The 25,855-nt window shown below is 43.7% G+C and overlaps 1 protein-coding gene across 4 annotated transcripts in view; it reads left to right on the top strand.

Annotated features, from left to right (window-relative positions):
• UNC93A (unc-93 homolog A) overlaps positions 1-25,495 on the top strand; it is a 45,881-nt gene extending 20,386 nt beyond the window's left edge. For all 4 annotated transcript variants that reach the window (XM_073337921.1, XM_073337924.1, XM_073337923.1 and 1 more), the window contains 7 exons: positions 620-801; positions 2,010-2,239; positions 6,586-6,717; positions 10,707-10,924; positions 16,172-16,307; positions 18,326-18,457; positions 25,072-25,495. In XM_073337921.1, the coding sequence (XP_073194022.1) occupies positions 620-801; positions 2,010-2,239; positions 6,586-6,717; positions 10,707-10,924; positions 16,172-16,307; positions 18,326-18,457; positions 25,072-25,337 (1,296 nt within the window). In that variant the 3' untranslated portion in view covers positions 25,338-25,495. The remainder of the gene's footprint in view (positions 1-619; positions 802-2,009; positions 2,240-6,585; positions 6,718-10,706; positions 10,925-16,171; positions 16,308-18,325; positions 18,458-25,071) is intronic.
• Positions 25,496-25,855: the final 360 nt, after the last annotated feature.

Below are 25,855 nucleotides of genomic sequence, written 5' to 3'. Positions count from 1 at the left end.
TATCCTTTGAAATAACCTTCCCACACAGGGTAAACTGCATGGAACTCAGATCTACCTAGGAAGGGCCAACTAGACCATGCTGGAATTTGAACCTTTGGTTCTGAGATGTATAAGAAGTTTTCAGACCTTGTGCTTAAAGTACTACGGCATTGCCTCGGGCAAAAATCCCCTTGGGATTATGAATCAAGAGACTTTCTTTTCAAAGTAAACAAGAAAGAAAAAGAGAGAAGGAAAACAGATTTTCCTTAAGTCTCATTGGTCTAAAAACCAAACTGTGTTTGTTGCAAACCAAAATCCTGGATCTGAACCCCACTCTGCATCCCAAATGTTTAGACAATTCACAATCCAAACCTGAATCTGGATCAGAATTTTGAAAGTGGCCCCTATCTTTGATGGCTTAAACCAAAATCCTGGAACTTGGACGGGTAGGGGATGTTAAAATACAGAGCCAACTTCTGGCTTCATCCTATCTCTGGCCAAAGCCAGTTTTGAGTATCCTCTTCCCCACTCTCCCTTTTCCATCCTTACCCTTGTGGCTTTGGAAGCACTGATATTTCAGCTACCATATCTCCCCTTCTCACATGGTAAATTCTGGGTCAACTTGTTTTTGTCTCCACAGAGCAGTCTCCACTCTGAAGAAGGTCTTGGTGTTGCCTCACTAAGTGTTATCTATGCAGCTCTCATCCTCTCTTCCATGTTTCTCCCTCCAATCCTCATTAAGAAGCTGGGCTGCAAGTGGACCATTGCAGGCTCCATGTGCTGCTACATCGCATTCTCCCTGGGCAACTTCTATGCCAGCTGGTACTGATGGCCTTTTATACTGTTCTGCCAGAGTTAAACTAGTGAAATGCCATTTATTACATCTGGGTTAGATATGCAAAGGGGCAATTTTTTCTCCTTAGAGGGTTATCCGTGTTTGGAATTTCCTGCCCCCCAGTGGTACTCCCAGAACCAACCAAATGGACAACAACTTGGGCAGAGTCGTCCCTTTGATAGGGCGAATCGAGGTGACTGCCCCGGGCCTTGCGCTTTGCATAAAATCGTGAGGAAGCAATCTTGTCCAATGCTTCTGGGGGTGCTGGGGTATTGTGGAACTGGGCAGCCTCTGCTAGACCTTTTTTCAAGCTGTAGTGTCCTTCATGCCAAACCCAGGTCCACTCTTCATTGGGTAGGGGATGTGAGGCTAGAGGGGAAGGCTACTTGTTTTGTCCCCCTCCACCTCTCTTTACATCCATCCAGGGTAGGCACAATCTAGTCCTTAGATTACAGAAGGAAAGGGTTCGTGAACTCAGACTAGGTGTATGAACTGTACAAGTCCCCCCATGCCCCAAATATAGTTGGCATCATTCTCAAACTTCACAGTGTTCAGTCATTCCTTGTTTAAATTCATTGGGGCAGATTTGACCCTGGAGTAACTCCACTGATTTAAACAAAAGTTGAATATGTTTGGGTTATGGGCGGCGGGTAATGGAGTCTGGGGGAGGCTAAACCTCCCCAAACCTCCACTAATGCTCCCTGTCACAGGCCCAGGGTCAGGCCGCGGCAGAACTCAGAGCTCCTCTGGGTGGCTCAGACTCAGGGCTCGGCCCCAGCTGGCTGGCTGGGGCTCAGGGCTTCTCCGGACTGCTCTGGGGCTGCTCCGGGCGGCAGCAGGCTGGTGGGGGTAGGGCAGCAGGCCAGCCGGGGTTCCGGGCTGCTCCAGGTGCCAGCCAGGGTTCGGGTCTGTGCTGGTGGGCCAGCTGGTGGGGGGGCGGTGGGGGTGGAAGAGCAGGAGTGGGGTCGAGGCCTCGACTGGAAGAGGCAGGGCAAGGAGCTAGCCTCTCCAAATGGGGATGCACAAACTGCCCATGGTTTCAGTGTATTGTGATGTCTGTTATGCATCTGAGACTCTGGGAATAATTTGGCTTATGTATTTTATTTATGGAATGCAGTGTTCAGTGATCTGCCTTGGAGGGGGAATAGATGGACAAACAGATAAAATCTATGCTAAATAAAGTATTCTTTGGCAGGTACACGCTAATCCCTACCTCCATAATCCTGGGATTTGGGGGAGCCCCTCTCTGGTCTGCTAAATGCACCTATCTCACAATAGCTGGCAATTTGTACGCCCAAAAGGCAGGGAAAATTGGAAGAGATGTCATCAATCAGTATTTTGGGCTCTTCTTTCTCATATTCCAGTCTTCTGGAGTCTGGGGAAATCTTATTTCATCTTTGATATTTGGCCAAACTATCACCACAGGTAATATATTATATGTATATGTATATTTAAAGATCTAAAGTATAATATTTCTTTCTTGCACCCTTCCATCATGCCGTGTTTCTGAAAGAAAAGATTTATTGCTTTAAAGTTTATTTTTTAAAACCTTGGTTAAAAAAGGCAGGCAGAATAATGCAGAAGCAATTTCATGGATGTTTTGAGGTGAAAAGTCAAATGTGTTTTACATTTTTAAAAATGCAAGTTTAATCACTGATGATAATTGAACTGATTTTGAGGTTACTTGGATTTAGTGCTTAATCCAGTTGCCAGAGAGAGGCAGAACTGTCTACTGGCTAGAACATGGGACTGGAAGCCAGGACTCTTGTGTTCCAATCCACACTCTGATAGTGAATTGCCATATAGTTTGGACAAGTCAGTTAACTTCTCTGCCTCCATTTCCCATTTATAAAATGGGGATAACAAGAGCTAACAAGGATGTTGTATTTGGTCAATATCTTGAAGAGGGGAAGTATTATAATGTATCATTATTACAATCATCTTGCTGCTTCATTCAAAGGTCAGGATATAATGGAAATGGGAGATTCTTGAGTGGAAAGAAGTTACAGATCACTGGATCAAGCAGGAAAAATGGCTTCTTTTAAAGGAGGTTTTGTCTCCAAGAGTTCAGAGTTCAACTAGAAATTGGGTTTAACCTTATATATTCAGGAAGCTCACATCAGGTTTTATTAACAGTGTAAGTCTAAAAATATTGTCCAATCTGTTGCACCCTGTTTTATGCCAGCGCAGCTTTTGAAGTCAGTGAAGTTACCCTGAGACAGACTTGTATAACAGAGTGGAGAATTTGGTCCCCTGGGTATGAATCTCTACTCCAGTCCTTTGCCCCTGAGCAAGGTGGATATAACACACCACCATATCAGAATAGTGAGTGGAAGCACAAGGTGCAAGGCAATGGATAATCAGGTGCATTCTCGCTAATATTGAACTGTATTGTGGCTCACAGAGATACAGAAGATCCACTTTGAGGGGGTTCCCTCACTCTTACATTTGGGTTTGCACGTCTCCCTTAAAATGCTGAGGCCATCTCTGTGGGCCTCCACTTTTATTTCATTGATTGGCTCCTTTTGATTTTAGTGAATGCTGTACTTGTGAAAGGGGCTAACTTAGCAGCTCTCAAGTCTGAAGCTTTGTTTATCTAAACAGTGACAACATGGGCAGAGCCAGTGTAAGCTTCCCCCCATTGCCTGACCACTGAGCCTCAGCCTTGATGTGGAGGGATCTTCTATGAAGGCAAGACTAAACTCCAGTCTCCAGCTCATTCAGTTCTTAGCCTCTCTTTGGACACTACCAACAAGGGTGTGCTCATGTATTTTTCAGCACCAACAATGTTTGTTTTTGTTGTAGCAAAATGGAAAAAAAGTAAAATATGCTCATTTGGAAGAAAACCTTTACAAAATGTAGACCTGCTTCCCACACTCACGCTTATAAACTCGGCCAAACCCATTACCACAGCTAGCCATCCCCATGAAGGCAGGACGTCCCTGATTTTAATGGGAGACCTTGTAAGAATGAGATGCTTCCGAAATATCTAGGGGCTGGCATGACATGCTGCTTGGCTGCATCACGAGGGAACAACACAGGAGATAAATTTGTAAAGGCAATAGCCACATATAAAATGCAACATTCATTTTCCTCACCCCTTCCTACTAGCACCACTTTGGGCTTGATTTTCAGAGATGCTGAGCACCTATTGACCCCAGTTAGAGCTGTGGGTCCTCTGCACTCCTGGAAACCAGGCCCCATACTACTTAAGTGCCCTGTGTCACCACCAGGATATTGCACGTGAGAAGAAAAAGCACCAGGTTTTGCTTTACATTGTTGAAAACTTAATCAAGTTCTAGATTTATTTTTCACTCCCGAGCCTCAGGACTGCTCTACATTATAGTTTGCTCCCCAGGGGTCTTTGCAGCAGCTGAGAATAGCCAGAATGCAGTGTCAGGCCGTGATGTAAAACTGCTGAGGCAGGTCTCTGTCATCTGGAGAATCCTTTTATACCAGGGTTATTCCCCAGGGGCCATTTACACTCTGTTTAAGCTTCCAGTATGACACAAAGACTGGGACAAAATGAAGAGTTCACCCTTGTTTATTTAACACACTTCCAGAATATAATCACTTTCCTGAAGTTCCACTGGTCTGAAGCTATGCAAATGTGGCCACTGGCCACAGCAAGGCGATCACTTTATCCGCCTTGTTAATTTTTACCTCAGGGCATGTCTACACTGCTGCCTAAGTCGATATAAATTACGACACTGAGGGATGTGAAAAAGTCCCCCCACCCCCTGAGCAACATAAGTTTTGTGCTCTCCACACCAGCGCTATGTTGGCCAGAGATGCTCTACCGCTGACATAGCTTCTGCTTCTTGCATCGGTGCAGCTGTGCCAATGTAGCGCTGTAGTGTAGACTTGCCCTCACGGTAAACTTGAATTGTCTTTGTGGTCAATAAACAGCTTGTGCACGTGGCTGTTGTTTAAAGCTAAAAGCTGTGATGAAAACAAACCAACTGCAACTAATGTTTAAAATAACCATACAATAGACCTAATTAAGTAAGGAATCAACCTAGATAAACTTTATTCCCACTTATTCAAGAACTGACATGCTTTGCAATGAAAGCTGGTGAATTAATTTTAAAGCTCTCTCTTTTCCTCCTGGTACGCCCCGGCCTATTCAGGTTCACAATTTTGATGACTATTTTGAATTCTTACAATGAGTAATGAGTACAGGAGGGAATTAGCATGGTGTGATCACGCTACAGAGGAACTCTGTGTGGTGTGTGTGTGTGGGGGGGGAATATTGTCATATGCTCAGCATAGGATTTAAGGATTAAACAAAGCAAAGCCATGTAGAGTTGCTTTAGTTTCAAATATATTTGCAAATAACAATAAAACCAGGAAGAACTGGTTCTTTTCAGGGATGGATTATGGCTAAATGTCACCTAGATCAATCAAAAATGAGCGTCTCAGAACTGTCCTCCCAGACAGAGTGCTACTGGAATGTGAAATTCCATTACAGAGCAGAGCAAAGAAGGCTGCTGCTCAGAAAAACAAAACAACCGGGGCCTGTGTTTCCTCTTCTGAAGTGTTAGGAGCAAGCAGAAATGTTAGACCATTCTTTAATATTATTTCTTCAGTGTCATTTATCCAGAAGGTTCCCAAAGTTGTTTTTTTTTTTTACAAACTAATTAATAAATACTTTGATCTTTTTCATCCATAGATGTCAAAGTACTCTGTAATGAATGGTAAGCATCATTAACTCCATTTTACCAATTGGAAAACTAAGAGAAGTGACTAAATCAAGGTTACATAGCTAGTGAGCTTCACTGGTGGGACCAGAACTCAAGTAGCCTGTGTTCTAGTTTGGTAACCTTGTCCACTGTCCTCCCTACTACAACAAACATGAATAGAAACTAACCCGCAATGGATCCCAACTGAAGAATTCAGATCTAGATCTGGATTTTGTACACTCCCAAGTTAGGGATATTCCAAACAAGGGGTTTTGGTATGACCTAGGATAACAAATTGGGCCCATTTGAAAAATCTGAGATCCAGATACTTATTTGAACTTCAAACACTCACAAAGTGAGGATGAGCTCAGATCTGGGATTACTGTTTTGGGACCATTTCTACAGATAACCACTTATTTAGTAAGCTAACTGGAGCTCCTGTTGCACTGGAAATACACACTAGGAGGTGGGAGGACCAGTTTGGACAAACTAAGAACCTTACCTATCCAACCTATCACCCAGAACTTGCACTGATTTTTTTGTTGTTGTTGAGGTTCAGGAAAGCTCATTTAACTTGTATTTCATTTTCATGGATGTGCTAAAGTGCAATATTTCAAGGAAAGCAATTCCTGTGGTTTCTGTGTCCCAGATGTTAATCTCCTAGGGAAGGGTCTTCTTCAGATTTCCAGCCCAGTTTTGCAGACCCAAGTAATTCAAATGAGGCTTCAGTAAAAAGTAAAAAAACCTTTTTGAGTGCTGAACTGAACCATCAACCTTTTTGAAGTTTACACAGGGTGACTTCAGGCCTTGGAAAGCATGCCCCTCCCCCACAGGGCTTACTGATAAAGAGTGGCGTGAATCAAAGCCCCAGCTAAAAACAGTTCCAAATTTTGGAGCATCACAACTCAGGATTCAAACTCTGTAGCTGGTGCCTTCTTTATAAATGGCTAAACTAGAATATTGCTGAATTTTGGGGAAGTTTGGATCTATGATCAACCTTTGTTACTTGGATCCATTTCTACTTATTACCTTGAACTCTGCTTATCTGACTTCCCTCATGTTCTGCCTTTGTTTTCATTGTTACTGAAGTAGTGGAAGTCTCAGCAGAAGATCTGATGTGCTGTGGAGCATATGACTGCATGACAAATGCTACAGCTAACACCACTGCATCGAGTGGGCCAACCAAGACCTTAATCTATATCCTGTTGGGTGTCTACACTGGTATGTGCTTCCAGCGGTCTCAACCAAACATCACTTACAGGGAAATTAGATGCAAATGAAATCAAAGATGATCTTGCAGAGTATGTTTCCAGAGTCCTCCAATTTGAGCTGACAAAAAGGAAAGCCCTTTTCTCCTGAGCTGCAACCAGTTCCCTTCTGAGAAGCCCTAGCTGCTTTGTGCAACTCTGTATTTCTTTACTCCTTAAAGGAGCAGGACACCCTTTATATTTACATTTTTACTTAGAATGAAAATTACAATTAAGGTAGAGTTTAGACATTTAGGCAAACACAATCCTCTCCTGCTTGGACCAGTCTTTACTTCAGCTAAGGAAAGCCCCATACAATATGGCTTTCTTCAACGAGTGTCCAAAAGAGGGGTCTAAAATGTGGCTCACTTCAGACAACTCCCACAGAGGAATCCCCAGCCTCTTCCTAGAGATTCTGTCAGAAACTGAGTAGTGGATGGTCTGGTATAGTGGTTGGAACAGCAGCAGTCAAACCTAGTGATTGGGCTGGGGACAGGAGCCAGAATCAAGAACAGGGTTGAAACAAGGCTAAAGCAGAAACGGAACAAGGACAGGCTGGGGCTGGGGCTGGGACTGTAACAGAACAAGAGCAAGCAGAGGCTGGTGCAGGAGCAGTCTGTCAGGGCCACCAAGCGGCAGGTGATACTCCTGGTGGGGGTAGCAATGTTGAGCAGACTGAAGTAGCTGCTCTCAGTGGGACCCTGTATCCCTGGATTTGGGATCACCTGGTGAGACCTGCACCTGTGGATTGGCTGAGCCCTGGTTGAGTGACATGGAAGCTCTGAGAGCAATCATCAGGTTCAAAGATGACTCATTACAGATCCTACCTCCCTGAATCTTAGTGCCAGATTCAGCCTTAACTCCGGACAGAACATCTGTCTTCTTGGATGTGCCTTAACTAGGATAAAAGGAGTTTTCTTAAGTGTTCACTCACTTATTTTAAAACCTAGGGATGTGGTAGACTCTTCATCCCTTGAAGTCTTTAAATTAAGACTGGATGGCTTCCTAAAAGATAAGCTCTAGCTCAGCCACAAGCTATGGGCTTGATGCAGAAGTTATTGCATGGAGTTCATTGGCCTATCTTCTGCAGGAGGTCAGAGTACTTCAATAATACAAATAAATAATAGTAAATAATAATGGTTCCTTTTGGAAAATCTATTAAAACTCTAGTGTAGACAGGACAAGTTGTATCTCTAACACATTTTAGCTGGTTGAAGTGAATCCTAGGAGAGAACCTATAAAATACACTTTGTCCTGTCTACGCTAGTTAAAACATGTTAACTAATACTTTAAATAAATCCTTTTAACATAGTCTAGATACACCCCAGCTGTGCTTAGAGGACATAATTCCTTATAGCTGGTCGAGCCCCACAATACTCAGGGATAGGCATAAATTATTCTTCTTCTAGGCAGAGAATTAACAGCTTCCATTCTACCCTCTGGAACAGACCCCATGGCAGCACCACTATGATACCAGTATATTGGTACCATATGTACGACCCCCTCTTGCACCCCCGCACTGGATGTAGTATGTGAAAACTGCTCATAGGTTCCTTCCTCTGGCCACGCTAGTGGAGTAGAGTTGGGCCCAGAGCTAGTACAGTTGTCCAGTGACTATTTTGTCTGTCTACATGCGGCCAAAAGCCCATTATAAGGAATAAAGAGTGTATTACAATCTGCCCACCTTAGTGTGGCTGGATTTTGCCAATGTAGTGTTTTCCTAGATCTGAAGACAGGATCTAGCTGCTGAGAAGGGGGAAAAAATAATGCAGCACAACATCCTCTGTTCTGAGGTAACACATGAACAGAGTTAGGTATCTCTTTTCACACCCTCTTTTCCCCTCAATGTGCACTTGTAAATTAGAACTAATGTAGCCAATGAAACAACTTTAATTGGAATCCAGTGCTCAAGACAAAGAACACTCATGTCACTCAGTGACATTTTACAGCAGTGAGTAAAGCTTAGAATGCAGCTGACTGCAAACCGCGTAGATAAAATCTTCCCTTCTGGGTAAAGGGGAGAGGTTTTTGACAGCCACATATGTCACCTTTCACCTTTTGACATGGTTTTATGTTTTCTACCGATATATGTAATCTCTGTGTGGAGATATAACACTAAATGTGTAATACACCAATGGAAGGGAGTGTGTCATCTGGCAAAACACCTCAAAGCTGCCATGCTTAATTAATGGGTAAAAGGAGGAAGTAAAAAGCCCCCTCGCACATCCTCCACCTCATCTGGAGTGCATTGGAGCTGCTACCTTTCTGCAGAGTGTGGGTTTGGGTTGTGAGTTTTAGCTCTAAATCTGATTACTAACATGTGCTCCCCTAAGCTTTGCTCATACAAAATGAAAGTAACCCTGCCTTCCACTGACCTCACTCCAACAGTCTCAATTTCTCTTTCACTCTTAATAAGAGATATTACTTTCCTACCTTGAGGGAAACCAAATATCTGAATATTTCATTCAGAGACATTTTTTAAATGTCTCCTCAGTTTTGTGGATGACTATATACTTGGCAGTTCTTGGCTGGAGAGGAGGATAAATAGCTAGGCTATCTTGTAGAGTCTTTTGGGTTATTTTGAAAACCAGAGTGTGGACTTCTCTGTTTAGATTTATAAGCCTCACAACTGTTAATCTCCTGTAATTGCTCTCAGTTCACTACAGGAATTTATAGACTATTCATCCTGCAAGCTTCCCTTGATTTTCCTTGCACTCCTCACTTCCCTGCAATAAGTCCATAACACTGCTATAAACCCTAACAGAATTAAAAATAACTCACATCACTAACGGCTACACTCCAGTGGTAACAGAACACGTGTAATCACTTTATGAGAACATTAATATTAACACTGTCTTAAGGAGACATACCTAAGAAGCAAGTTTAGTGTTTTTGTGCAATTTATTGTAAGTCTGCCCCTGCAATGGGAGGCGATATGAAAAGCACAAAGCACCTGGCTCTGAGTTAATGGATAGGCAGATGCACACCTAAAACTACAGTGTCACAGTGATGAATGGATGGACAGCATGTAAAACATGCAGTGGGCCTGGTTCTCCTCTCACTTTATAACTCCATTTACTTCAATGGAGTGATGCCTGATTTACACCAGTGTAGCAAAAAGATAAAGCAGGCCCTGAGTTTTTAATTAAGGAAACGATCACCTGTTGCTGCTTCAGACCTCTTGGCCCAAAATTCTGTTCTAATTTATACTAATGCGGTCCTATTGACTTCAATGGAATGACACTACAGAGACAGGAGAATTTGACCCTATATGTATATGATCATCTGCACTGACTATCAGTGTACACCGTTATTTGTCATTTTTATATTAGGTGTACAGCCACAGAGTTGATCTATCAAGCTATACACAGTTGCCTCCTAGCATTTTTCATGTCCCATACATTCATTACTGTTCTAAGCACGTCAGCAACCAGCAGTGTTTTGAGATGACAATCAAAATCTCTAGTGGGATCCAGGAAAATAAAAGTTAAAATTCTATCCGTAGCCTGATATTTATTTTTTTCAAGTATTTTGAGAAAGACTATTACTAACCATGAATATCTTGTCATTGAACGTGGATGTTCCCTAGTTGAGCTAGGAACTGTTGATAGGTGCAAAGGGAACTCTTTCATGCCAGCCTCCCTATGACCTCTGACATGACTTGGAAGAGTGAGAGATTGTTCTGATGTAATGGTGCAGCTGACTTTGCGACTGTCATAACATGTATGTCACACCTCAGCAGAGGGAATTTTGTGAGGTGCACAGCGGCATACAGCGGTCTGGAACTTAGATCAGGCATTTTTAATTAGACAGTAATGGCCACTAGGCTGTATTTAAACCAGTCTTTCAGCCACCAAAACATGTGACCCAGAACTAAGCACTAGATCTGAATAATAATAAACCAACTGTCTGTCATTCTCTTGGCTTCCCTCCTGGTTTCATGCATTTGTTTTGTTTTTGCAGGTAGTGGTGTGATAGCGGTGTTGCTGATTGCTCTATTTCTGGATCAAATCAAAGCCAACCAAGCAGAGAGTGAGACAGAAAAGATGCAGACACAGTCCTTTTGGTCCACATTCCTAGCAACTTTCCAGCATCTTAAAGATAAGCGACAGTGTCTCCTAATCCCTCTGACAATGTACAGCGGGTTTGAACAGGCATTCCTTGCTGGTGACTATACAAAGGTGGGACTGAATGTTCCTAGTTATGCTCAATCTTTCTATAATTTACCTCTGCTTAATACTATTTCCTCTACCAGATAATTACTCAGAGTAAAATGATGTATATTCAATGGCAGGGGACAGTCTTGGCAATGCTAAATTACTGCCTAATACTATTTGAATTAACTCCGACTGAGCTGTTCAAATACAAGAGGCTGGCAGTAACCAAATCAAAGCAAAAAAAAAAAATCTGGGAAGAAATTATTTTGAGTTTACAGCAAAAGGTTTTTTAAAAATTTCCTTAGAATTCGGTATAATATTTGTATTTGTTCGGTAATGAATCAATATATTATTGGTTTCAGAGTAGCAGCCGTGGTAGTCTGTATTCGCAAAAAGAAAAGGAGTACTAGTGGCACTTGTGGCATCGGATGCATCCGATGAAGTGAGCTGTAGCTCACGAAAGCTTATGCTCAAATAAATTGGTTAGTCTCTAAGGTGCCACAAGTCCTCCTTTTCTTTTTGCGAATATATTATTGATAATTAAAATGTTATTGACTTCTTTTTAAGTATTGCATGGACATTTTGGTTCCATTTTTGTTTAAGACTATTAAACTATTAGTTGTATTAAGTTGTCTAAAATTATATCGAACATTTCTTTTCCATGTCTATAAATCAATGGCAGTTTTAAAAAGGCAGAAGTCAGAAGGCAGCATAAGATTGGAACAAAAATTAGAAACTTCTAACATGAGATTTGCAAATACAGGACACTCAGCAATTGCTGATTAGCTCATCCTGAGTTCTGGAACAGGTCCAAAAATATCACTAGTTCAAATACAAGTTTTTTCTTCTTTAACACTATGATGCCCTCTTGTCATTCTTCAGGCTTCCTTTTCTCTTGGCACATGCTTTTCACATTTTTGTCATAGTCACTAGTACAGTAAGTTTCAGAAAACTCCAGACCTTCTCAGGGTATATCACGCCACCCTTACTTCTGAGCTGCTGCTGGCATCAGTACTGCCTTCAGAGCTGGGTGCCCAGCCAGCAGCCACTGCTCTCCAGCCGCCCAGCTCTGAAGGCAGAGTGGAGGCTGCTGGCCAGCCGCCCATCTCTGAAGGCAGTGTTGCCATCAGCAGCAGAGCAGAAGTAAGGGTGGCATGGGTTGGTATTTCCTATATGCTTAAATGGCTCTGTTTGAATCAATGCCTTACTGTTTTTAATATTTAGTGAGAGTTGCATGTTGATTTTTTTATCGGTATATGTACTTGTGTGGCAGGCAGGGGGCATAAACTGCTAGACACAAAGAAGGAGGGCGTGAACAAATAATTTGAGAACCACTGGTATAGGGAGCCTAAGTTAGGGCTGTGAAGTGAAGTTGAATCCTGTTGAATCCTACTGAGTGGCTTGATGGCTGATCTATAAGCTGGCTGGCTACAAAACATTATTTTGCACATGTTCAAAAGCCAGAAGTGATAAGGAAGAGTCAGAACCACCCCACCGCACATGCATTCTCAAAAAACAGCACAAAACAGACTTATTCGTCAGCTGTACATTCAGAAAGTCCTCAAGTAATCTGAAATAGGGAAGGAGCTAAACATCTTCTTAGACTGCTCATTTGAAACTTTAGCTTTCAGGCACCATGCACAACCAGAGAGGGAGGATGCACCCATTACTAATCTTGAATGGATCAAGTGACATCCCATAACCATTTAGGAGAATGTTTTTATAGGTAAGATCCATTCCCTTTCTGGGGGTGCACCATGCTCTTTTATGGAGATTAGAGTTCAAATCCCAATCCCAGCCAAGGAAGGGTAGAGAGTTCTTTGTGCCACTATGTAGCAAGAAAGTCTAGTGACCAGATGGCCTAGTGGTTAGCTCATGGCCTTACAGTTTCTACTGGTCTAGTCATCCTGGCTGTGGACTCTGCTATAGACCACCAGACCAGGGGGATGAGGTGGACGGGGCTTTCTTCCGGCAACGAACAGAAGTTACTAGGTCACAGGGCCTGGTTCTCATGAGGGACTTCAATCACCCCAATATCTTTGGGAGAGCAATACAGCAGTGCACAGACAATCCAGGAAGTTTTTGGAAAGTGTAGGGGACAATTTCCTGGTGCAAGTGCTGGAGGAACCAACTAGGGGCAGAGCTCTTCTTGACCAGCTGCTCACAAACAGAGAAGAATTAGCAGGGGAAGCAAAAGTGGATGGGAACCTGGGAGGCAGTGACCATGAGAGGGTCGAGTTCAGGATCCTGACACAAGGAAGATAGGAGCAGCAGAATACGGACCCTGGACTTCAGAAAAGCAGATTTTGACTCCCTCAGGGAACTGATGGGCAGGATCCCCTGGGAGAATAACATGAGAGGGAAAGGAGTCCAGGAGAGCTGGCTGTATTTTAAAGAATCCTTATTGAGGTTACAGGAACAAACAATCCCAATGTGTAGAAAGAATAGTAAATATGGCAGGTGACCAGCTTGGCTTAACAGTGAAATCCTTCCTGATCTTAAACACAAAAAAGCAGCTTACAAGAAGTGGAAGATTGGACAAATGACCAGGGAGGAGTATAAAAATATTGCTCAGGCATGGAGGAGCGAAATCAGGAAGGCCAAATCACACCTGGAGTTGCAGCTAGCAAGAGATGTTAAGAGTAACAAGAAGGGTTTCTTCAGGTATGTTAGCAACAAGAAGAAAGTCAAGGAAAGTGTGGGCCCCTCACTGAATGAGGGAGGCAACCTAGTGAACAGACGATGTGGAAAAAGCTAATGTACTCAATGCTTTTTTTGCCTCTGTCTTCACGAACAAGGTCAGCTCCCAGATTACTGCATTGGGTAACACAGTATGGGGAGAAGGTGACCAGCTCTCTGTGGAGATAGAAGTGGTTCAGGACTATTTAGAAAAGCTGGACATTCACAAGTCCATGGGGCCGGATGCACTGCATCCGAGGGTGCTAAAGGAGTTGGCGGATGTGATTGCAGAGCCATTGGCCATTATCTTTGAAAACTCATGGCGATCGGGGGAGGTCTAGGATGACTGGAAAAAGGCTAATGTAGTGCCCATCTTTAAAAAAGGAAAGGAGGAGGACCTCAGTCCCTGGAAAAACCATGGAGCAGGTCCTCAAGGAATCAATTCTGAAGCACTTAGAGGAGAGGAAAGTGATCAGGAACAGTCAGCGTGGACTCACCAAGGGCAAGTCATGCCTGACTAACCTAATTGCCTTCTATGACGAGATAACTGGCTCTGTGGATGAGGGGAAAGCAGTGGACGTGTTATTCCTTGACTTTAGCAAAGCTTTTGATATGGTCTCCCACAGTATTCTTCCCAGAAAGTTAAATAAGTATGGGCTGGATGAATGGACTATAAGGTGGATAGAAAGTTGGCTAGATTGTCGGGCTCAACAGGTAGTGATCAATGGCTCCATGTCTAGATGGCAGCCGGTATCAAGTGGAGTGCCCCAAGGGTCGGTCCTGGGGCCGGTTTTGTTCAATATCTTCATAAATGGTCTGGAGGATGGTGTGGATTGCACTCTCAGCAAATTTGCGGATGATACTAAACTGGGAGGAGAGGTAGATACGCTGAAGGGTAGGGATAGGATACAGAAGGACCTCGACAAATTAGAGGATTGGGCCAAAAGAAATCTGATGAGGTTCAACAAGGACAAGTGCAGAGTCCTGCACTTAGGACGGAAGAATCCCATGCACCGCTACAGACTAGGGACCGAGTGGCTAGGCTGCAGTTCTGCAGAAAAGGAGCTAGGGGTTCCAGTTGATGAGAAGCTGGATATGAGTCAGCAGTTTGCCCTTGTTGCCAAGAAGGCTAACAGAATTTTGGGCTGTATAAGTAGGAGCATTGCCAGTGGATCGAAGGACATCATCATTCCCCTCTATTCGACACTGGTGAGGCCTCATCTGGAGTACTGTGTCCAGTTTCGGGCCCCACACTACAAGAAGAATGTGGAAAAATTGGAAAGAGTCCAGCGGAGGGCAACAAAAATTATTAGGGGGCTGGAGCACATGATTTATGAGGAGAGGCTGAGGGAACTGGGATTATTTAGTCTGCAGAAGAGAAGAATGAGGGGGGGATTTGATAGCTGCTTTCAACTAACCGAAAGGGGGTTCCAAAGAGGATGGAGCTAGGCTGTTCTCAGTGGTGGCAGATAACAGAACGAGGAGTAATGGTCTCAAGTTGCAGTGGGGGAGGTTTAGGTTGGATATTAGGAAAAACTTTTTCACCAGGAGGGTGGTGAAGCACTGGAATGGGTTACCTCAGGGGGTGGTGGAATCTCCTTCCTTAGAGGTTTTTAAGGTCAGGCTTGAGAAAGCTCTGGCTGGGAAGATTTAGTTGGAGATTGGTCCTGCTTTGAGCAGGGGGTCGGACTAGATGACCTCCTGAGGTCCCTTCTAACCCTGATATTCTATGATTATATGATTCAATCACCTCATCATGCTCCAATTGCTCCCCCCAAAGCTCAGTCACTACAAAGGAGGGGGGGCAAGTTAGGGGGACCTGGGCCCACCCACTCCATCAGGTACTAACACAGAGCACTAGGGGTTCTCTCAGTTTCCAGCCCAATTACTGAGCTACCCCAAATTATGTTACCCCCAGGTCACTTTCTACCAGTCTGGAGTTCCTCCGTTTGGAACAGGGTCACTGGTTTAGCAGACTCTCCTCAGTCTCTCAGTGTCCTGTTCAGTCAGTCAATCTCTCACACTTGTGGCTTTCAACTCCCAAGGAGGGTGGGGGAGCCTAAGTCCCTGCTGCTAGCGCAGCTGTCACAAAGCTGTTGTCATTCCTTGCACAGCTCTCAGCATCAACCTTGCTTCCTGGTGCCAGCTCATTCCCCCCTTTTCCTGGGCTACCAGTGTCCTTCTAAACTGTTCCTCCACTGAGAACATGCTCTGCACCTGTTGAGGGGGAGCACCAGTATTGACTACTCGCTGCCCTGGTTCAGCATGGGGCCTGTAGACCCCATCACACGCTACCGTGGGGGCTGATCTGAAGGGGAAATAGGGCTCCAAATGCAGCCCTTGTTCCTTTAAGAGAAACGCTGGTGCTGTGGTGCAGGTCTCACTGGGAACTGGGATGGGAATGTTGCTGGAGGCCAGATACAGCAGCATTCCAGAGACTTGACAGTGGAGATACCGAACTGTGCTTTATTGATCATGTCTACACGGTATGAATATTCACCAGCTCCGAGAATCAGACCCTCTGACTTTAGCCACAAAGATGAGTCGTAGTCTGTGAATAATAATGCCGTGTGTCTGTTCTCTTCTCTTTAGTCATATGTGACCTGTGCCCTGGGGATACATTTTGTTGGTTATGTGATGATCTCCTTTTCAGCTACAAATTCGCTCTGCTCTCTGTTCTTTGGAAAGATTTCCCAGTTAACTGGCAGAAAAGCCCTATTTGCATTAGGTATGTAAAGACTGCTTGGAGGACCAATGATCTCATCTGGTAAGACAAATCCTGTGCTCCCTTCCCACAGCATGGGGCAGGGGGAATCATTACATAGGTTACCAGTTAGAAGAGATATACCTGGAGGCAAACTCTTCATTCATTAGAGGAGCTGGGGAAGAGAGGAGTCGCAATTAAGCTGCATATTCAAGTCATTCCATTGACTCCGTCCAGCAGCTCTCCATTGTTGACAAGCTCAGCTCACCCTGGTTTTGGTGATACTATATACTCAGGTTGAGCTGTTAGTTCTTTGGAACGAATGTGACTGATGCCAGATTGTCTCTCATTATTGGGCCAAATCCTGATCCTGTTGAAGTCCATTGCAGTATTGCTATTTGCTTCAATGAGTTCTGAATTTACCAATAGCTCTGTCAGGACCAAACTCCTGGCCTACTTTTGGTTAAAAACCACAGTGAGTGATGAGCTAACATATTAGCGTGGTCCTTGGGGGAAATGTGAACTTGGGGCTACTAGCCATCAGTCTAATAACTGCAGGATATGTTTTGAACATTAGTCCTGTGTCCTAATTGCCATGTGTTTTGTAGTGCAGAAAAATGAAAATGAAAGCAAGAGAGAGAACTATCTCAGTGCGCCAGTTTAGACTAAATGAAGTGCTGCATATGGACGAGAAGTGTGTAGGGTACTGTGAGGAGAAAAGACTTATGGGATGGATATATTTTAAGGGCTCCTTTCAGTGGACATTGAAAAAAGGCTGTCCCAATAAATAATTTACCAAGGCAGAAAAATATCAAGGAAAGTGTTTCATTTGAAGCCCAGTATCTGAAATGAGATTTCTGTGCCATTTGAAGAAAGTTTAATACAATGAGTTGTCCTGAATTCCATAGCATGGTTCCCTTTATTAATAGAAATTGCATTGCTTGATTCCACGTGCATTGCCCTAGAAATTTTCCCTAAGATAGCTTTAAAGCTAGAGACAAGAGATTCAGAGTTCTTAATATAGAACCGTAGAACTTTGCAGGTTCTAGTTGTTCAGTTTTCCCATACATATTTTTGCTCTTTGTGTATTCCTCCCTCTTGGTGACTCATTTTATCTTAAGGAAAACAAAGAAATTATTACAGTCTTTATAAGGGTCTGATTCAAAGCCACTGTCCACCCACCCCTCATTCCACTGGGCTTTGAGTCAGGACCTTGGAGTGTGAGATCAAAATGCAGTGATTCACTAACATTCTCCATCTAAGCAGAAAGATAAAATGTCAGCCACCGCTTCAACAGGCAACCTAGATGATCTTAAGGCCAGCTTTCAGAGTAGCAGCCGTGTTAGTCTGTATTCGCAAAAAGAAAAGGAGGACTAGTGGCACCTTACAGACTAACCAAATTATTTGAACATAAGCTTTCGTGAGCTACATTCCACTGAATGCATCCAATGAAGTGAGCTGTAGCTCACGAAAACTTTTGCTCAAATAAATTGGTTAGTCTCTACGGTGCCACTAGTACTCCTTTTCTTTTTAGATTATCTTAATGGTCCCTTAAAAAAAACAAAAATCTCTCTCTAAAGGACAGTATATGGAAAACAGAATGAAACATCCTTTCAGTTATCTACCAGTAGACACCTACATCACATTAGGATTCAAAGTCTTCTGGGGTCCCCTATGCCTACTCAGTGGTACATTGGCTTGGCTATTCCCATTGGTAGGTCTTAACCTCTGGGTTAATATCTCCATTAGCTCAGAATTCCTCTCTATTTAGGACATGGCCTGGGATGACTATATAAAAACAGGCTCTTCCCAATGTTTCATTGTACAATATTAACTGATGATCAAGAGAGGATTGCAGTGTCTTTGTGTAACTTTAAACGGATGAGTACAGATGATGGAACCTTCCTGGTTCACTGACCTTATTTTATTCAATAGCGTTTGAAGAAATCTTGCAGTAGACTCTGAAACACTGTATATCTAATATGAAATTTCCAGTTTATAACAGTAATTATGTTTTCTCCTTCTCTCTCCTAAACATACAGCTGCAATTACAAACCTTGCCTGTATAATAGCACTATTGCTGTGGAAACCTCACCCAAACCAGCTTGCTGTATTCTTCATATTCTCTGCTCTTTGGGGCCTAGCTGATGCCATTTGGCAGACACAAACCAATGGTAAGTCCCAGCGACAGCTAACTGAACCTCACTGAGATATAGTATTCTGTATGTTTTTTATTTATATGCAGTCTGTTTTACTCTACATGGGCATAAAACATGGTGATGGGTTTAAGATGGGCTTCAGGAAATATGCTTACCCTCCTTTCAGTCAGAAAAATGAGAACAAATGCTCAGGAAGGAGAAACTAATTTAAATGCTTATTAGCCTGGCTTTAGCCAAGATGGAGGGAGGGGACATCCTTGAACAAGGTAATGGATGATCAAAATAAATCTTTGAAATGCTCACAAAATTCCAGAAGGAAAGTCAAAATTTGGAGGTAATTAAGTTAATACCCAGGTTGTAATATAGAGCTATCATTGTAGACATGGCCTGCATATATACTGACATCTGAGATAAACAGTTAATGCAAATGTTCTCAAAACTCTAAATATTAATATCTTTCGATACCTCACTCTGCTGAGAATAAAGGAGGCTCTTCTTTTTAGAGACGGGGGCACACACAACCTAAAGATTAAAAACAGGACAAATCAAGAAAGAGTCATGCACTCTGGTGGCCTGCGGGACTGCCTTTGAACACGTAAAGTCTAACAACCACCAATCTTAGCCTTGCTAACTGAATATCCCAGCCTGTGCTGGCAAGATTTTCCATAGCCTGCCACAAGCAAGACACAGTTTAAGTGCTGTAACGAGGCACACCCACCTCTCACGAGCACCCCCTTGGCTGAGTGCATTGCCAGTGACTGCAAAGTCTCTCTCTCAGGGCTAGTCTACACTGCTGCAGCGCTTTAACATGGCTTGTGTAACTTGGCTTGTGTAGTCAAGAGCTCTCTCAGCGCTCTACAAAACCCACCTCCACAAGGGACATAGCTACTGGTGCTGGGAGCCTGGCTCCCAGCGCTGGGGCACTGTCTACACTGGCACTTTACAGCGCTGAAACTTGCTGCGCTCGGGGGGTGGTGTGTTTTTTCACATCCCTAAGCAAGAAAGTTGCAGCGCTGTAAAGTGCCCGTGTAGACAAGCCCTTAGCTTGTCCCTGCTCCAGGATAGTGCCCCAGGGCTCCCTCCCTGGTGACAATGTCTTCGCGCTCTTCTTGGGCCTTCTGGCTGCAGCTGTCCAGCTGGGCCACTATAGGTCAGTTGCCTCTTTAGGGTGCCTCAATGTCCAGGCCGCTTCCCCCCAGTGGCTAATGGAGGGGACCTGAGCCCACCCACTACTCCAGGTCGCAGCCCAGGGACCCTGTAGATAACAGCCCGTCCGCTGTATCCCTTTATCTATGTCACAGGGCTTTTCTAATTCCTCTGGGCCACTTCCCCACAGCCCCCACCATCTTCACCCTTACCTCAGGGCCTTGTCCTAATGGAGTCCAAGCAACCAGCTCAGAGCTCCTTCTCGCGCTCCCTGGCTTCTGTCCACACTGCCCTGTCCAGGGTTCTGTAGGTCAGTCAGTCCATCTGCCAGCCAGCCAGCCAGCCACACTCCTACAGCTCCAGCAAGGAACTGAACTTCATCTGGCCCTGCAGCTCTTCTTATACTAGGCTGCTAGCCCTGATTGGTGGTGTCCCACACAGCTGCTCTAGGCAGCGTGGAGGACCCTCTCCACTGCCCTTTTCTGGGGTGGGGTGTGACAGGGCCTTAGAGGGTCTGGTATACCCCATCACAAGTGCTCTCCTATCTTATCATGTGTTTCTTTTCTCTCCATTTCTTAATTTTTTTCAACTGCAACTATAATTCAGATCTGGCTATTAACATAGTGTTACAGGTGCTGGCTGACCCTCCCGAAGGTGAGATGGGGGAGTATGACATGGCTGGCCTACCAGGTTCTATGTCAGATTGTGTAGCTGGGCCTCCCTTCCCCTGTAGTGCTTCAGCTTCCCTCTGGTTGGTTGGGTAGTTTGGATGAGTTGACCCTCTGGCTAAATACATGCTCTACCCTTTCACGGTTCCAAATAGGCCAAAGGAAACAAAACACAGTTCCTTTGCCCTGCTCAGGCCATAATCCTCTTCCCAAGATCCACAGTCTTCCCCTTAGATACAGGGGAATGAAAGGTGGGGCTTCCTCTCACCCACTCTGGAACATCCCCCCCTGGGGAGCCCTAAATGAGAGCAGGTGCACACAGCAGGATACACACCCACACCTCTTCTCTCATGCCAGGCCACATCCTTCTTCTGCATCCAACATAAGTCTAAATCACCACCTCTCGTATCCAGGTTCACACCTGCTGAGTTAAGGTTGATATCAATAGTTATTTGCCCTCCCTGGTTTAAACAGTTCATTCATAGAATCATAGAATATCAGGGTTGGAAGGGACCCCTGAAGGTCATCTAGTCCAACCCCCTGCTCGAAGCAGGACCAATTCCCAGTTAAATCATCCCAGCCAGGGCTTTGTCAAGCCTGACCTTAAAAACCTCTAAGGAAGGAGATTCTACCACCTCCCTAGGTAACGCATTCCAGTGTTTCACCACCCTCTTAGTGAAAAAGTTTTTCCTAATATCCAATCTAAACCTCCCCCACTGCAACTTGAGACCATTACTCCTCGTTCTGTCATCTGCTACCATTGAGAAAAGTCTAGAGCCATCGTCCATCATCTCCTGCCTTGAACAATATACGGATCCATGGGGGTCCTGCCTCTTCAGCTCACCTTTCCCAGGCTTCTTCCCCAGCTTTCTTAACCATGCAGCAGGTCTTGTTTCATCCCCAGGCTCTCCTTTTACTGAGGAACAGGTTTTGTCTTTTATCCTGCTTCCCTCTTTCCCAGCAAGCCTTGCACGCCGCGACTTGCTCCTTCTGGATAGCACATCCTTCAGAATGCCTGGCCCTAAAGGGGCCATGGCCCAAAAACAGGAGGCTTGGGCTGCATCTCCCTTAAAAGTGGCTGCACGTCCTTACAGCAGAGAGAAAGAAAAAAACAGGAGGGAAGTGCCCACGGTCATAGAAGGAGGTTGAGGAGGGTTGGCAGTTCCTAACCACAGAGTAGACACTGACAACGGATGGTGCTTCATATTGGTGTAGAATGAGCGACTGTGACTAATGAGCCTTGTGGTGCAGCGGCATGGTTCCCCACTGTTATGTACTGTCCGCTAGTACAGGTGCCACCTTCTTTCCTAAGTTCCTGGAAGGTCATCAACCAAGTCCACATTTAGTGTTTGACCAGGAAGCACAATAAGTGTTCTTTATGCATGTACAAACCCCCTATATCTTTTCTTATTATTATTATTATCTTTAGCTATGCTGCAGGACAAAATAATATCACAACAGGACAATAATTTGCATCTTCACATGGTCACATGGCATCACTGATGATAACATTACCCCTTCATGGAGAGATGCAATGTTATTACATCATAATGCTGCATCACACCATGGGATCTCCAGTATTATATGAATCTGTTCAGGAGTCCTATATTGGCCTGATTCTCCTCTCACCTACATCAGTTTTGCACAGGTGTAACACCACTGCCTTCACCAGAATTACTCCTGATTTACAGCAGTCTGAGTCGAGATTCATGCCTTTTACAATAATAGTTTAAAGGACAAATCTTGCATTTCTTACTCTGGCAAACCCCCATTGAAGTCCATTGGGATCTTAAAGGCTGAGTAAAAACTGAGTAAAACTACCAGGTTGTGCTGCACAATTAGGGCTTATGAGATCATCAGAGATTTACTTTGACCTTGTATGGAGATGTACTCTAATACGGATCAAGGGTTCCCCCTACAGGATATTAATTAGAACGGAATGAATCCTTTCACCTATATCCTTATATATATTTTTTAATATTTCTGAGTGGCTGGGTGGTTGTGGTTGTGTGTGTCCCTAGTTATTCTGAATGGAATCTGTTCCATTTTAGAGTATGCAGCACCCTCTCTTATCTAAACTGAACACAGTCCCTTCCTGCTAATAATTGCAGTTCTTCAACAACAATTGTGTAGCACAGGACAACCAAGTAGAGGGTAGCAAAATAAAATTCTTTCCAGCCTCGCCTGCCTCTTTAGAAACGATGTGAATCAGTCTGGAACGCTGACAGCACTGGTGCTCACACTAGGTTCAGCAGCCCCAGTTTGTGCCCATTCCTAGTTGTAAACAGGGGGAAAGGAGGTAAGGGAACTACTGGAAAAATGAGGTCGGGGCTTGTGCTGCTAAAAGCAAGGGGCTGTTCCTGCCCAGTGGAATCAGGCATTTCACCAAGGAAGCACAGCGCTGCCGGGGCACCTCAGACTGACCTGCCAATTTGTGCCAAACTGTGTGCAACAGTTTTATGCTATGGACAACCATTTGTTAGGGCCTAGGATGAGACACCAGCCTCAGGTTCCTGTGTGACCTATGCCCAGCTCTTAGCACATGTTCAACCGAGAAGTTAGAGTTACAGGTCCAGATTTACAAAGGGACATAGTCCCAGACCCTCAGACCTATTCAGGCAGCTCACATCCATTAATCTCTCACAGTAAGGTGCCTAATTACCTTTAAGGATCTGGCCTTAGGCATCGCCATGCTGAGTGTTGCAACACTTAACTTTTAGGCGCCTAGAAAATCATTGGAATCCACAAATTCTGGGTTAGGCATTGTCAAGGTTCCTTCCCCACTCTGAACTCTAGGGTACAGATGTGGGGACCTGCATGAAAAACCCCCTAAGCTTATTTTTACCAGCTTAGGTTAAAACTTCCCCAAGATACAAACTATTTTATCTTTTGCCCTTGGACTTTATTGCTGCAACCACCAAGCGTCTAACAAATATATAATAGGGAAAGAGCCTGCTTGGAAACATCTTTCCCCTCCCAAACCCTACACCCCCTTTCCTGGGGAAGGCTTGATAAAAATCCTCACCAATTTGCATAGGTGAACACAGACCCAAACCCTTGGATCTTAAGAACAATAAAAAAGCAATCAGATTCTTAAAAGAAGAGTTTTAATTAAAGAAAAAGTAAAAGAATCACCTCTGTAAAATCAGGATGGTAAATACCTTACAGGGTAATCAGATTCAAAACATAGAGAATCCCTCTAGGCAAAACCTTAAGTTACAAAAAGACACAAAAACAGGAATATACATTCCATTCAGCACAACTGATTTTATCAGCCATTTAAACAAAACAGAATCTAACGCATATCTAACTAGATTGCTCATTAACTCTTTATAGGAGTTCTGATCTGCATTCCTGCTCTGGTCCCAGCAAAAGCAACACACAGACAGAGAGAACCCTTTGTTTTCTCCCCCCCCCCCCCCAGCTTTGAAAGTATCTTGTCTCCTCACTGGTCATTTTGGTCAGGTGCCAGCAAGGTTATCTTAGCTTCTTAACCCTTTACAGGTGAAAGGGTTTTTCCTCTGGCCAGGAGGGATTTAAAGGTGTTTACCCTTCCCTTTATATGTATGACAGGCATCTAGGCTCCCTATACAATGAATAGGGAGAGATAGGCACCTGAGAATGGGATCTACAAAAGCCAGCATGCTAGGAGGGGCCTACACTAGCCAATGGAAGATGCCAATGAGAGGATTGTGTCCTAAATCCTGCCCCTCTGATGGAGTTAGGCACCTAGCTCTGCTTGCAACAAAACCCACAACCCCCTCCTGCACAAACAAGAAAAAACCCTTCTAAAATCCAAACTTTTTACACTCAGAAATACTATTATATTAGCAAATATTGTTTATACTAATTCTCACTTCCTTAATCCAAGAATCTGATAATTTTCACCCCTTTTCAGAATTAATTACAAAGCATTGTAGCAAGGTCCCTTGTTACTAAAACATCATGACTTTTACAAAATGTAGTTCAGGGCATTTACTTGTATCCTGTGAAGGAAGATCATTAATACTAACCTACACTGATCCAGGTTAATGAAATATACATTTGGTGATGCACTAGCCTTGATTTCTTACCACCCGTGTTCGCTTACTCACTAATTTGTAAAATCCAATAAGTGTCCCCTTGCAATTGGCATGAATTAGCAAGGTTCTACTGCCCAGATGATGAGATGATACCCTTTGGGAGGTTAAACATCTCTCACAGCTCACCCTGACTTTTTGAGAGCAACTTCAGCAGGAAGAGATTTTTGTGACTCTAACACAAGCCAGAAATGCAAATTTACACTGAATGTTCTAACACCCATCAAGACAAAACTGCCCTCTTTGTTGTATGAGACTCTATGGACTGGGCTCAGCCCACGTCATTGATCTTACACTGAAACACTATAGGCCATATAAGTACCTAGATCAAGCTTCTCATTCTACTCCTCATCCTACCTCCTCACTGCATCTAGCACTGTCCTCCTCTCCCTTCTTATGTTCTCATCACTTTATGTAAGAGCCTTCTGCTTCATGGCTCTTGGTGTCTAGAATAAGCTTCCTGCCACCTCATTTCAAACTTCAACAGAAAACATCCTTTCTTCCTTGCCTATAGCTGTCTCCCCCGACCCCCCGCTAGGATATATTCACCAAGTTACCTGTATTATTTAACTTCTTATAACACTATGGGATACAGTTTGCATGACAGAGAAGACTAAATTACAAGCTTGTATTTTCCTGTGATTTGACCACAGGGAAGGAAATATAGCTCATGTTGTAGGAAATATAGAATGTGTTCAGACTTACCATCACAAAGATCATCTCTCTTTCTTTGCAGCACTCTATGGAGTTTTATTTGAGAAACACAAAGAGGCAGCCTTCGCTAATTATCGACTATGGGAGTCATTGGGATTTGTCATCGCTTTTGGATACAGCACCTTCTTTCATGTTTACGTCAAACTGTACATCGTAATGGCTGTGCTGGTGGTGGCCATAGCGACGTATGGGACAGTTGAATACCTGGAAGCAAAGGACTTGCCTGGAAAACCTACCACTGTGAAGGAGGAAATAACAGGATCTGTAGTCCAGCAAACACGTCTTTAAACCCAACAGGATCAGAGCGGTAGAAACAAAGAATTCTGGGCAGCTCAGCACAACTGATTTCTTTAAGGGAGATTCAAAGTGTTCAATCAGATTTTAGAAGAATATAAAGGAACTGTTTTCCTGGTCAGTCTAATATAAAGAAATAGGAATAAATCTCCTTTCATACCTCTGTTTTTTAAAAGGTTATCTGACTTTGTCATTTCACTCAAACTCTTACTAATAATGAAAAATTATTTTTTTAAAAATTGTATTGGATTTTTTTTTCACAAATAACATTTTATTAAACATGATGAAAGACCTTTTTATTAGATAGGATACAAAAGGTTCTGATCCAGTGGTGCAAAATGAATGAGCTACACCTTTCAGTTCCCACTGACATCAATGGGCATAGAGTGTGCTCAGCATTTTTCAAGGGTCACTCATGTGAGTGGACCCCTATTTATAACTACCTCATCATAACAACATCGACTCTCATGAACACAAACCTAAATTATTGCAGTTCCTTCCCACCTAGTTTT

This window comes from Lepidochelys kempii, chromosome 3 (assembly GCF_965140265.1).
Source record: "Lepidochelys kempii isolate rLepKem1 chromosome 3, rLepKem1.hap2, whole genome shotgun sequence".
In the NCBI taxonomy this organism is placed as follows: domain Eukaryota; kingdom Metazoa; phylum Chordata; order Testudines; family Cheloniidae; genus Lepidochelys; species Lepidochelys kempii.
This window is presented reverse-complemented; position numbering and strand designations above follow the sequence as displayed.